The sequence below is a fragment of the Geotrypetes seraphini genome, chromosome 12, assembly GCF_902459505.1.
Source record: "Geotrypetes seraphini chromosome 12, aGeoSer1.1, whole genome shotgun sequence".
NCBI classification, from domain to species: Eukaryota; Metazoa; Chordata; class Amphibia; order Gymnophiona; family Dermophiidae; genus Geotrypetes; species Geotrypetes seraphini.
In genome coordinates, this window is record NC_047095.1 from 106,293,769 (window position 1) to 106,306,543 (window position 12,775).

General features: G+C 41.2%; 1 protein-coding gene across 1 annotated transcript in view; it reads left to right on the forward strand.

The window, feature by feature from the left end:
• The first annotated feature begins 3,884 nt into the window (after positions 1-3,884).
• The window catches only part of LOC117346246 (vomeronasal type-2 receptor 26-like), a 57,118-nt gene continuing 48,227 nt past the window's right edge, over positions 3,885-12,775 (forward strand). Inside the window, exons 1-2 of the mRNA XM_033915646.1 lie at positions 3,885-4,424; positions 7,333-7,388. Coding sequence (XP_033771537.1) covers positions 3,885-4,424; positions 7,333-7,388 — 596 coding nt within the window. The remainder of the gene's footprint in view (positions 4,425-7,332; positions 7,389-12,775) is intronic.

The window sequence follows — 12,775 nt, forward strand, 5'->3', positions numbered from 1 at the left end:
GATTGCGAGGATCTCCAAAGGGATCTTACGACACTGGAAGAATGGGCAAAAAAGTGGCAAATGAGCTTCAACGTAGGGAAATGCAAGGTCATGCATATAGGGAGAAGGAACCCGATGTTCACTTACAAAATGGGGGGATCAATGCTAGGGGTCAGTAAGCTGGAAAGAGACCTGGGAGTGATGGTAGACATGACATTGAAGGCGTCGGCACAGTGCGCCACAGCCTCGAGGAAAGCAAACCAAATGTTAGGTATCATTAAGAAGGGTATCTCGACCAGAATGAAGGAAGTCATCCTGCCACTGTACCGAGCTATGGTGCGCCCGCATCTGGAATACTGTGTACAGTACTGGTCACCGTACCTCAAAAAGGACATGGCAATGCTTGAGGGAGTCCAGAGAAGAGCAACTAAACTGATTAAGGGTATGGAAAACCTTACATATACTGACAGACTGAAGAAGCTGGGGCTGTTCTCCCTGGAAAAGCGGAGACTCAGAGGAGATATGATAGAGACCTTCAAGATCCTGAGGGGCATCAAAAAGGTTGACAAGGACAGATTTTTCAATTTTTCAATTTTTCAATCACAAGAACAAGGGGACACTCGATGAAATTGAAGGGGGACAGGTTTAGAACTAACGCCAGGAAATTCTTTTTCACACAGAGGGTGGTGGACACATGGAATACCCTTCCGGAGGCCGTGATAGGGAATAGCACAGTACAGGGTTTCAAGGAAGACCTGGATAGGTTCCTGGAGGACAAAGGGATTGAGGGGTACAGATAAGAGCAGTGGAAGGATTAGAGATAAGTGTAAAGGTAGGTATAAAATTAGTCAGGGACCGCTGCTCAGGCAATATGCCTGATGGGCCGCCGCGTGAGCAGACCGCTGGGCAGGATGGACCTCTGGTCTGCCCCGGTAGAGGCGACTACTTATGTTCTTATGTTCTTACGTTTGTACGGAATCTATCCTCTTTTAACTTTAGAGAGTGCCCTCTCGTTCTCCCCACCTGCCTTTATCTACTAAGTCTATTCCCTTCAGTATTTTGAATGTTTCTATCAAGTCCCGTCTCAGTCTCCTCCTTTCTAGGGAAAAGAGACCCAGTTTCTCCAATCTCTCACTGTACAACTCCTCTATCCCCGTAACTATTTTAGTCGCTCTACTCTGGACCCTTTCGAGTAGTACTGTGTCCTTCTTCATGTATGGCAATCAGTGCTGGACGCAGTACTCCAGGTGGGGCACCATAACCCGGTACAGCGGCATGACAACCTTCTACGATCTGTTTGTGATCCCTTTATTAATCTTTCCTAGCATTCTGTTTGCCCTTTTCGCAGACACCGAGCATTGCAAAGACGGCTTTGTCGATTTGTTGATCAGAACTCCCAAGTCTCTTTCCTGGGAGGTCTGTCCAAGTACCACCCTAGACATCCTGTATTCATTAATGAAGTTTTTTGTTACTGACATGCATCACTTTACACTTATCCACGTTGAACCTCATTTGTCATGTCGCTGCCCATTTCTCGAGCTTGATTATGTCACGTTGCAGATCTTCGCAATCCCCCTGTGTCTTCACTACTCTGAATAACTTCATATCGTCCACAAATCTAATCACCTCATTCATTGTACCAATGTCCAGTTTATTTATAAAGATGTTGAAGAGCACGGATCCAAGAACCAAGCCCTATGGCACCCCACTGGTGATACTTTTCCAGTCCGCATATTGCCCATTTACCCCACTCTCTGTTTCCTATCCTCCAGGCAGTTTTTAATTCATGTGAATATTTCACCCTCAGTTGCATGGCTCACAATTTTCCGAAGTAGTCATTCATGAGGAACCTTGTTGAATGCCTTCTGAAAATTCATATATACAATGTCGACCGGGTCACCCTTGTCTATCTGCCTGTTTACTCCCTCGAAGAAGTGCAGCAATTTTATCAAGCAGGATCTGCATCTGCTGAAGACATGCTGGCTGGTGAGCAGGATAATTGCACACATGCGTACTTATAGCTTTCTAGGGTTGTAAAATGAAAATGGAAAAAAATAATGATGCAAAATATTTTCATAAAATCCAAAATCTTATTTTTTATTAGATATCAATATTAGATCATAAGAGTACACAATTAATTTTATTAGCAAATCAATTGAGTATCTTTTGCATCAGAGTATCTTTTGCCAAAAGCTGGCCTTTCTCATAAAAAATTCCAATGTTTTACCAGTTACACGTCCATATATATCCTAAATGACGACATTCCTTCGTTACAATCCATCTGCAGTCTAATTGGTTCACATTATTTATTCCCATATAAGGCTAGCTTCATATAGGCGTGTCACAAATTACATTCTTATATCTAAAAAAGTTACATTCTCACATTAAGCTTACATATTTTATAAAAAGAAGAAATACATAGATCAATATTATAATACACTTACAAAACTCCTCAGATTTTATATTCTTTCCTGTAAATGTCAGTGTTCTTTTCTATTCTGAGATCTGTCTCACAAAGACTGAACAAAGAAAAGATGGAAAGGAGCAGGTACCCCTCCCATCAAGGTTCTACGTAGAAAAAAGTTGCTCTCCAATGAAGTAGAAAAAGTTGCTCAAGGTCAGAGGTCAAACACCATCTGTTGCCTTATCAGGATCTCTTCAGGATTTCAGATATATGAAGATCAAAATAAACTATATTCCTAATCTATATGTATTGTTAGTTTATATTCCTAATCTACATTGGTTGTTAACATATTACCTATAACTACCTAAGTAAATTTCTATTATATAATTTTTCCTAACTTTCTGATAGCTAACTTTGGATCAATTCATACCATGATACACATGTGGTTTAGATTTGTCCTTAGCAAACTCAAGTCATGGTAAACCAGGGCCCCCTGGTATGTGGATACCAGGTCAAAAGCCAACTCCTGTCTGCCTACATTTCCCTGAGGATTGGCCTAGTTCAGGCTGGTCACTCTAACACAAAGAAACTCTATAAGAAACCTAATCTTCTCATCTGGAGTACATTTGATATGGTAGTCATCAATCACAAAAATGTCTTAGCTTGCCTCCCTATATCCATCAAGCACATGACATATATCAAATCCATATGGTAACTTAAAGTCCCTGTTTTTAAACTTTTTGTATTTCTGATCATTTTATTCCAGATTATCCAATTTTCATTTATTAATTTATAGCTACTAATCCACATTCTCACTTGCTCTTGGATCAGGCCTTATCTAACAATTTTTCTTTTCTTTCTAGCTAGTAAATCCTGATGCAATGTGAGAAAGTGTAATAGCTGAATTTTTTTATTTCATGTTGGCTCACTCTTACCTGTCCAGGTAAACAAAGCTGGCCCTATTTCAGAATTATTTAAGGTATAGGACCAGGTCCTTACTGGTCCTTATCAGATCGTGTCCATAAAGGTGATCAATGATGTGGTCCTTTATCAGCACCTCTAACATCTTTCCCGGTAATGTGTAATGTTTTTTTCTCTTTTCTTTTAATAAAAGTTTGTATTGTTTGTTAATTTTTTTCCAGGCGGTTTTCGTGTGATCTAGGTTGGTTTTTCTCCATTTTCTTTCCAGTCATCTACATTGTCTCTTGAGTAGGAGTAAATCGTCGTCGAACCATTGGTCTGATCGTCTGCAGGTTCTGGTTTTGGTTCATAGTGGGGCTTGTTCATCAAGGATGCTATTGCTCAATAGGCCCCAGTGTGAAATGAAGTCTTTGGGGTTATCTTCTTGGATTGTTTCATCTACTTTTGACCAGAATATGGAGGTATCAATTTGTTTGCATGATGTGTAGGTTACTATTTTGGGTATTGGTTTGGTTTTGTTTTTGGTCCAGTTGATGGTCTGCAGGAGGCGCGCAGCGGCGGCGAGTCTGCGTTGTTCTCCATGGGGCTGGAGACATCGCTAAGCCCCGATGTGAGAGCACTTCCCCCACGCCCTCAGTCCACCAGTTCACCGCGAGCGGAGATACTCCCGGAAGTTGGAGTTCACCTCCTCCCGGAGGCTCAGGAGATCAGAGGGGGAACTGTGTTGCCGGGGCCCTTGCTGCTGCAGAGAAGCCCGAATACTGAGACTGAGGAGGAAGCGGAGGGGGAAGCAGGAACCGAACAGGACGTTGGAAGAGACAGTTTGCCAGAGGATGAGCTAAATAAATCTAAGTTACACTTTCTTCAAATAGAGAAGCCCCGGGAGGTAACACTGGACTCTTTGTGGGATTTAGTGGCTAACTTGGCAAAGTCTATAAGTCCACAGCTACAACAATTTGAAAATAAAATTAACAAATATGAGACTGATATTAAAGTCTTGAAAAGTGAAATTGAGGACTCTAAGACCTCAATACAGAATGTACTTCAAGAAATAAAGGTTTCTAAACAAATTACTGAGACACTAATTAAAGACAATACAGATTTAAGAATGAAAATGGAGGTAATGGAAAATTTTTCCCGGAATAATAATCTTAGACTGATTAATTTTCCTAGGGTGCCTATGATTGCCCCTAGAGAAATGCTTAAGCGTTACATGATTGAAATATTGGAGCTTTCTGAAGAAACATTACCACCACTTACAAAAGTTTATTATCTTCCAAATAAGAAATTGCAACAGCAACAACAACAACAGAATATTGGACAGGACTCTATGAATTTATCTAATATTCTGGAAACATCTGATAAAGAATTGGCGGAACCAGCAACTTTACTTATAACAGTAGAGCTCACGCCAGATAAAAACTGGTTGTTGAGACTTTTCTTTAAGAATAAACAAAAAGAATTTTTAGGTTGTAAAATACAGATGTTTCCAGCGAAGGAGACGTGAATTTTAGTTAAGGAAACCTGGTGTTATGGCTCTAGGGGCTACATTTTATTTGCGTCACCCATGTAAATGTGTAATTAATTATCGTTCACATAAATTTGTCTTCTTTGAGCCATCTCAACTGAAAACCTTTCTATCAACTTCATGTTTGGAGAAAGATGGAACATGAATGCTTAGTTTGAGAAAAGGTGTATTTTCAGTCTACTAGTAATATTTACTTAATTTAATTTTTCTTATTATTACTTGCCCATCATCCACTTTGGATCCTATTTTTGGACTTGAGTAGAGATTAAGCTTATATCTGATATTTGATTGATGTATTATGTTTAATTACTAATTCTTTTGCTGGATTTCCTTTCTGTACAAGTTATGCTTGATTATATTGAAAAAACTCAATAAATATATATATAAATAAATCTCTAATCCGTTCTCCTGAAGATGTGCCTAATTTCACTTCAAAGTAACTTCCTGTTTTATTACTTTCACAATATGCTGTCCCTCATAAGGTCAAAGTTTTAAAAAACAGAGGAGACAAATCTTTTAAAAATAACAGCTGCATAAGATTTGGCTTTCGTTATTCAATTCACATGTAAACACACAAGTTTTCATCTGTGCTTGAAACTAAAGAAAACAAGCCAATCAATGTCATTTTCAGAGTGCTGGTACCCATCTTCCTCTCTGCCCCTTTCCACTCTGTTCCCCCCCCCCCCCCGTAGATGCACCCCTTCCCTTCTCCAGTACCTTTTTCATCTTTGGCATGAGCAGCCATGAACTTGCTGCCTGCATCGGCTTCGGTGCTCTCCTTGCCATAACTTCTGGGACCCACGCCTAGGAAATGATGTTAAAGAGAGTGCCAAAGCTGATGTGAGCAACAAGTTGGTGGCTGTTTGCACTGAAGTTAAAAAGGTACGGGAAAGGGGTGCATGTGTGTGGCAGGGGGTAGGGAAGAGGGCAAGAGAGGGGCACAAATGCCCCATGCACCGCTCACCCTTGCTATGGCATTGTGTAGGAATCCACCTTTATCACAGTGGAATGTCTGAGAGTAGTGAAGTAAGACAAAAACAAGGTTTTAAGAGAACACAAAATACATTCTCCTTCAGGCAAAATGTTTGTTCCCCCAATGTTTCAGTTCACAGTCCTAAGTGCTCCACCCCAGCAACTCTGGCAAAGCACACAAAAAGAAACAACTCTCCTTCATGCAACAGGAAAACAAACACTGTTGCACAAATTTAAAGTCCAAACACTCTAGCCTGCATTGGGATGTGGTCACAGCTCCATGCTCTCTTCCTCCTCAATTTCTAGAGAAGAATTATCCCACTGCTTGGCTAGGTCTGAGTACTATCTTATGCCAGAGTTTCTTCCTCTGAGCTTAATTCCTCCATCATCCCCCATTCAACAGAGTGATTCTAGCTTTCCTTGAGTACTTCCCCATTCTTCTCTCCCTCACCTGGAAGCTTCCTGGAATATAGGGTTCTGCCTTATCTCACTCCACCCTCTTATCAGCATCAAACAAATTCTTAAAGGGGCAATATTTCCTTAACTTGGGTTCTAAACTGGTTTTGGGATGCTTTGTTTTTCTCATCTATAGCACCTTCAACTTAGACCTGCCCTCATTGAAAGGACTAGGGACTTGTCAGACACATGACTCATGATCATCGCTGCACTGTGCAGAGTCCCTGTCACTTATTACCCCCACCATAGGTGTCTTACCACTGGGAAGAACAGTATTACATTTAGGAACATCCAACTAAAGAATGTTCTTCACCCCTTCAGAAGGGAGAGCTTAGTAATTACATAGCTTATCCTTTTGAAAGGTCACTTTGGGCAGCCACAAAACTTAGAGACTTGAAGAAAGCACAGATGTTTATTCAGCATATGCGGACCCCTGAGCCCCAAGCTGGCTTCAGAAGTCCAGAAACCAGGAAGTTACAGAGATATATATACATTCATCTGGCTATACAACTGAATATGACATACAGGCCTTATCCTGTCCTACCCTTGATTCCCCACCATCTGCAGATGACCTGGCTGAATTTTTCAACAACAAAATCATCAATTTGAGATCCAAACTAGCGGGCTCCTCAACCAACCTTTTGGACTACCCGGTTGCCCAACACAAAGATGACCCTAGGGTAGACATGGCCTGGAATAACTTCACTACACCATCCTGGCAGCAATTCTCCAAACATTACGCGAAATACGCCATTTCCTACTGCAGATTAGATTGCTGCCCCCCAAACATTATGAAAGTCACTCCAATCTCTTTCAAAGCCAAGCTATACAACTAGCTCTCCTCTCTCTTACTAATCGGTACTTTCCCTGAGGATCTAGGCCAGATTTTGATCACCCCAATCGTAAAAAACCCTAGAGAATCTACCAAACTGACATCTAATTACAGACCAATTGCAAGCACTCCCCTATTCATCAAGCTAATGGAAGGACCGGTCAACCAGGATCTAGTATTGTATCTGGACAAATTTAGCATACTGCATGACTATTAGTCTGGTTTTCGTTCTGGATTCAGCACCGAAACTGTCATGGCATCACTTCTAGACTTCCTCCATACCTTATTCAGCCAGGGTACAAGTGCTCTTATACTGCAACTAGACCTAAGTAGTGCCTTCGATCTAGTTGACCATGCTATTCTGATTGCCTGACTGGAATCAATTGGTCTTTCAGGTAACGTATTAAAATGGTTTTGGGGGTTTCTGAGCAAACGGTCATATCAAGTCTACAGTGACAATAAAATATCCTTTAGTTGGGTTAACTCTTGCAGAGTCCCGCAGGGCTCTCCTCTTTCCCCCACATTGTTCAACATCTACCTTGCCTCATCGGGGAACCTACTACATAGCTTAAAGTTTAAATTTTATATCTATGCTGACGATATCACCATTGTTATTCCCCTTACTTCTCTGACCTCCGAGATAAAGATTCATCTATCATCCATTCTAAATGAAATCGAATTCAAATTGAAGCTCAACACCGACAAAACTAAATTTTTCCTGGCAAGCCCTAATGACAAAATCAAAGACTCCTTGATCTCCCTGAATGGTCAGGACTTCCCTATTGACCACTCCATTAAAATCCTGGGAGTCACCTTGGACCACCACCTCACTCTAAATGCACACACAGACTTATTAGTTAAAAAATGCTTTTCAGTTCTATGGAAACTCAGAACCATCAGAAAATACTTTGATGCACCATCCTTCCGCTTACTGGTTCAAACATCCATCCTGAGCTTGCTTGATTATTGCAATATTATTTACTTGGGTTCCTTCAAAAAAACCATTCTAAGACTCAGAGTTATTCAAAATTCAGCAGTTCGACTGATCTTTAGGCTGAAAAAATGAGAACACATAAGCCCCTACTATCAAAGACTCCATTGGCTGCCCCTAGAGACGCGAATCCTGTTTAAGTTCGCTTGTCTATGTTATAAATCAATATTTGGTCTGGCTCCCACTTACCTGGTTTCCCACTTCAATCTGGCAAATTATCTTAGGCCCACATGAAGAATTCATCTGTTCACCTATCCGACAATAAAAGCCTGCCACTACAAAAGATTCTTGGACAGAACTCTTGCCTTCCAGGCAGGCAAACGGAACGTCTGGCTTAGTAACGTTTTCGCGCACTCTTCATCCTACTTCAATTTTAGAAAACTATTAAAAACAAGTCTGTTCAATCGATTTGTTAACTAAGAATCTACTCACCACTTCTTATTCAATCCTGTAACCCTATGAACCTTTTAGCTTTCATATTCTTTATTATGTAAGATTGTATTGCTGACTTTGATTGTAACCTCTTTGCTGATTGTACAGCGCCTCTTGCTGTAAACTGCCTTGAACTTATATGGCTTTGGCGGTATATAAGAATAAAATTATTATTATTATTATTATTAATTCTAGAAAAAACTTTTCACGTGTTACTTTTCTTAACAATCATTGGTCCTAAGCTCACACTAGCAGGTCACTAGCAGGTCACTTATCTAAGCCCTGAAGTCTTTCTGTTACATGTCGTTTATGCTGAGATAGCCATAAGAAGCTAGAATGCCCAAGTGCAGGCAGGCAAAACATGAGATAAGTTAGGTCTGCAGCTAAACATAATTCAGTATTTTATTAAAGAGAAAACTTAGTTCAACACTTAGGAAAACCAGTCCCAGACTCTTTCACTTTCTTCTTTTGCCTGTTTGCTGGGTGTCAGAGGAATCAGCTCAGTCTGAAAATCATCTGGCTACTAGAGTATGTGAAATCCATAAAGTCTACCCACCTGGGATCCCTACACATTTTTATCCCAGTGGTGGGGCAATGGTGGTGGCCCAGTTTGGCCCAGTGGTATGGTAGCCCAAATTTTGGCCCAGTGGTGGGGCCTTGTACTGTTCAGTAGCAGTTGACTGCAGTGGATTATGAAGTAAAGGAACCATAGGGATGTCTCCAAATGTATCACATAAACCACCTAAAACCCTGGAAGTGGTGCTAAGCATTTTTTTTCTCAGATCCCACTGCTATGAGCGTCGGAGCAGCGCACAACATTCAGCAAACCAGCTGACACTAAAAACTGTTTTTGTAAAAGGGAGAGGGGTTAATTGGCGTAATACCCTTAAAAGCCTCAATAATTAGTTAAAACAATGTAATTGGGAAATAGGCACCAATCTGATTCTATAAAAGATAGGCACCTATCACAATGCACTTATCTCCTCTTTTACTAAGGTGAGCTAATCGAATTAGTGCACGCTAAATGCTAATGTGTTCATAGACTAATATCAAGCATTAGCATATTAAAAGAGGGCCTAATGCCTAATGCCTCAATGGGTGTTTCTGTGAGGGGATCATGAGTTAGGTGCCACTAATCACGATTCTCCAAAAATTCATAGGTACCTGAAGTGTACACCTTTAAATCCCTGGCCTACATTTCAGGTGCCTATTTAATTGACATGTGGCCAGTGCCTGTTTTTAGACACCAGTTGATTTAGGTGCCATTTATAGAATCAGCTCCTTAAAGTCTTTCATGCAATGATTCCAGGATATGTTTCTTAGAACTTGACGATTTATACTCCTGCATGCTTTTTGAGATAACACAATTAGAGGCATTTCAGTGAGCCCTCATCAATATTGCTCTATTTTAAAAACTGCTCATAAATGAGCTTATTCTCATTGTATGACCAAGGTGCAGAATTGGGTACCTTCTGTTATACATAAGGTCATTAGATGGTTTATTATTGTTTCATAAGGTTGTGAAAAAAACCAAACATATTGTTAGGTTATTGGATGGCTGATTGGTGTTTATATACTGTAAGGTTGTAGTAATCTATTTGTTTTATTTTGTTTATTTAGGATTATGATTGTAATTGTATCTTATTTTAAATTATAGAATTTATTGCACACCTTTGTGGAAATTATTACGAAAGCACCCCTTTGTAACTCATTCTGGGCTTTTGGGGGAGGATGGGTTAAAGAACTACAAAAATAAATAAAAAGAACAAAATGGGGCTGAGGACATGGAAGGGAAAGAAGTGGAAAAGAAAGAAAGAAACAGGAAGTGAAAGAGTTGTTTACAGGACTGAGACATATGAGACAATCTAAGAAGATGCATTAAGGGGTACTGGTGTCCAGAGAAGGCATGAAAATCAGTAACACTGGAATTCGCACCATTGTTCAGATTGACCACATAAAAAACACCAACACAGATATAGTGGCAAAAAATGGGCTGCAGCTTTATTGTTATTAACAACACAATCTTAATACAAATCTTAGTTCAAAGGAAGGCTACTACAAGGGTTAATGGTCTATGTCCTATAGGCATATGGGAACTGAGTTTATGATCTCCAGGAAGGTCATGAGAAGGGAGATAACAGTGATGTTTAAATATCTAAATACATGAGATGACTCCCCTTTTTTAGACAGCAAATTCAGAGTAAGAGGGCAGATGATGCAGTGCAGGAGTGCTGGGCTCTGCAGTACTGTATGGTACTACGTTGTTACAGAAGGTGAGGTAGATGTATGAAATAGTTTCTGAATTGGGGAAGGCATTGGATAGGCACATGGGCTCGCTGGGAGAGAGGAGGAGTTAATTGTGGCTGTGGAGGGGTATACTGGCTGGACATTTTGGTCTTTATCTGCCCTTATGTTTTTTCTAAGTGGCTTTGCTTATGTCCTCAGACTGGGTTATGAGGAACTGCAAGGTGCTGGCTAGGTGCTGGGAGCCAAACTGCTTTGTTTGACTCATTTTCTGCAATTTTGGGTACCAGAGGTGTATTGCTCCTTTCTCAAATGGAGCAGCTGCATGTTCTATTAGTACTGTATGGTTTGTTTGTAGGATGATTTTGGGAGATGGTTCACTGGACATTTGCTGGTGTGGGGATTTTATGGAAGTTATAAGAACATAAGAACATAAGAAATGCCTCCGCTGGGTCAGACCTAAGGTCCATCGCGCCCAGCAGTCCGCTCACGCGGCGGCCCATCAGGTCCAGGACCTGTGCAGTAATCTTTTATCTATACCCCTCTATCTCCTTTTCCAGCAGGAAATTGTCCAATCCTTTCTTAAACCCCAGTACCGTTCGCTGCCCTATAACGTCCTCTGGAAGCGCATTCCAGGTGTCCACCACACGTTGGGTAAAGAAGAACTTCCTAGCATTTGTTTTGAATCTGTCCCCTTTCAACTTTTCCGAATGCCCTCTTGTTTTTTTATGTTCTGAAAGTTTGAAGAATCTGTCCCTCTCTACTCTCTCTATGCCCTTCATGATCTTGTAAGTCTCTATCATATCTCCTCTAAGTCTTCTCTTCTCCAGGGAAAAGAGACCCAGTTTCTCCAATCTCTCAGCGTATGAAAGGTTTTCCATCCCCTTAATCAGTCGTGTCGCTCTCCTCTGAACTCTCTCGAGTAACACCATATCCTTCTTAAGGTATGGTGACCAATACTGGACGCAGTACTCAAGATGCGGACGCACCATCGCCCGGTACAGCGGCAGGATAACTTCTTTCGTTCTTGTTGTAATACCCTTCTTGATTATCCCCAGCATTTTATTCGCTCTCTTGGCGGCCGCTGCGCACTGTGCCGTCGGCTTCATTGTCATGTCCACCATTACCCCCAAGTCCCTTTCTTGGGTACTCTCATTCAATAACATCCCTCCCATCGTATAGCTGTGCCTCGGGTTTCTGATTCCCACATGCAATACTTTACATTTCTCAACATTGAACTTCATCTGCCATCTCTCTGCCCATTCTCCCAATTTGTCCAAGTCCCTTTGCAATTTTTCACAATCTTCCTTTGTCCGAGCTCCACTAAATAGTTTGGTGTCATCCGCAAATTTTATTATCTCACTCTTTGTTCCTGTTTCTAGATCATTTATGAATATATTAAATAGCAGTGGCCCGAGCACTGAGCCCTGCGGGACACCACTCGTGACTTTCCTCCAGTCTGAGTAGTGTCCCTTCACCCCTACCCTCTGTTTCCTACCCGCTAACCAGTTTCTGATCCATCTATGCACGGCTCCGTCCACCCCATGGTTCTTCAGTTTCCGGAGTAGACGTTCATGAGGCACCTTGTCAAAGGCTTTCTGGAAATCTAGGTATATGATGTCTATGGGGTCTCCTTTGTCCATCTGTTTGTTAATTCCCTCGAAGAAGTGCAATAAGTTGGTCAGACACGATCTCCCCCTGCAGAAACCATGTTGGCTGGTTATCAGAAGTTCGTGTTTTTCAAAATGTTCATCAATTTTTTCTTTTATTAGTGCTTCCGCCATTTTCCCCGGAACAGAGGTCAGACTCACCGGTCTGTAGTTTCCCGGGTCTCCTCTTGATCCCTTTTTAAAGATGGGCGTAACGTTGGCTATCTTCCAATCCTCCGGAATCACACCTGTTTTCAGAGACAGGTTGCAAATTTGCTGTAGTAGTTCCGCTATTTCCTCTTTTAGTTCCTTCAGCACCCTTGGATGGATTCCATCCGGACCCGGGGATTTGTCAGTTTTTAGTTTT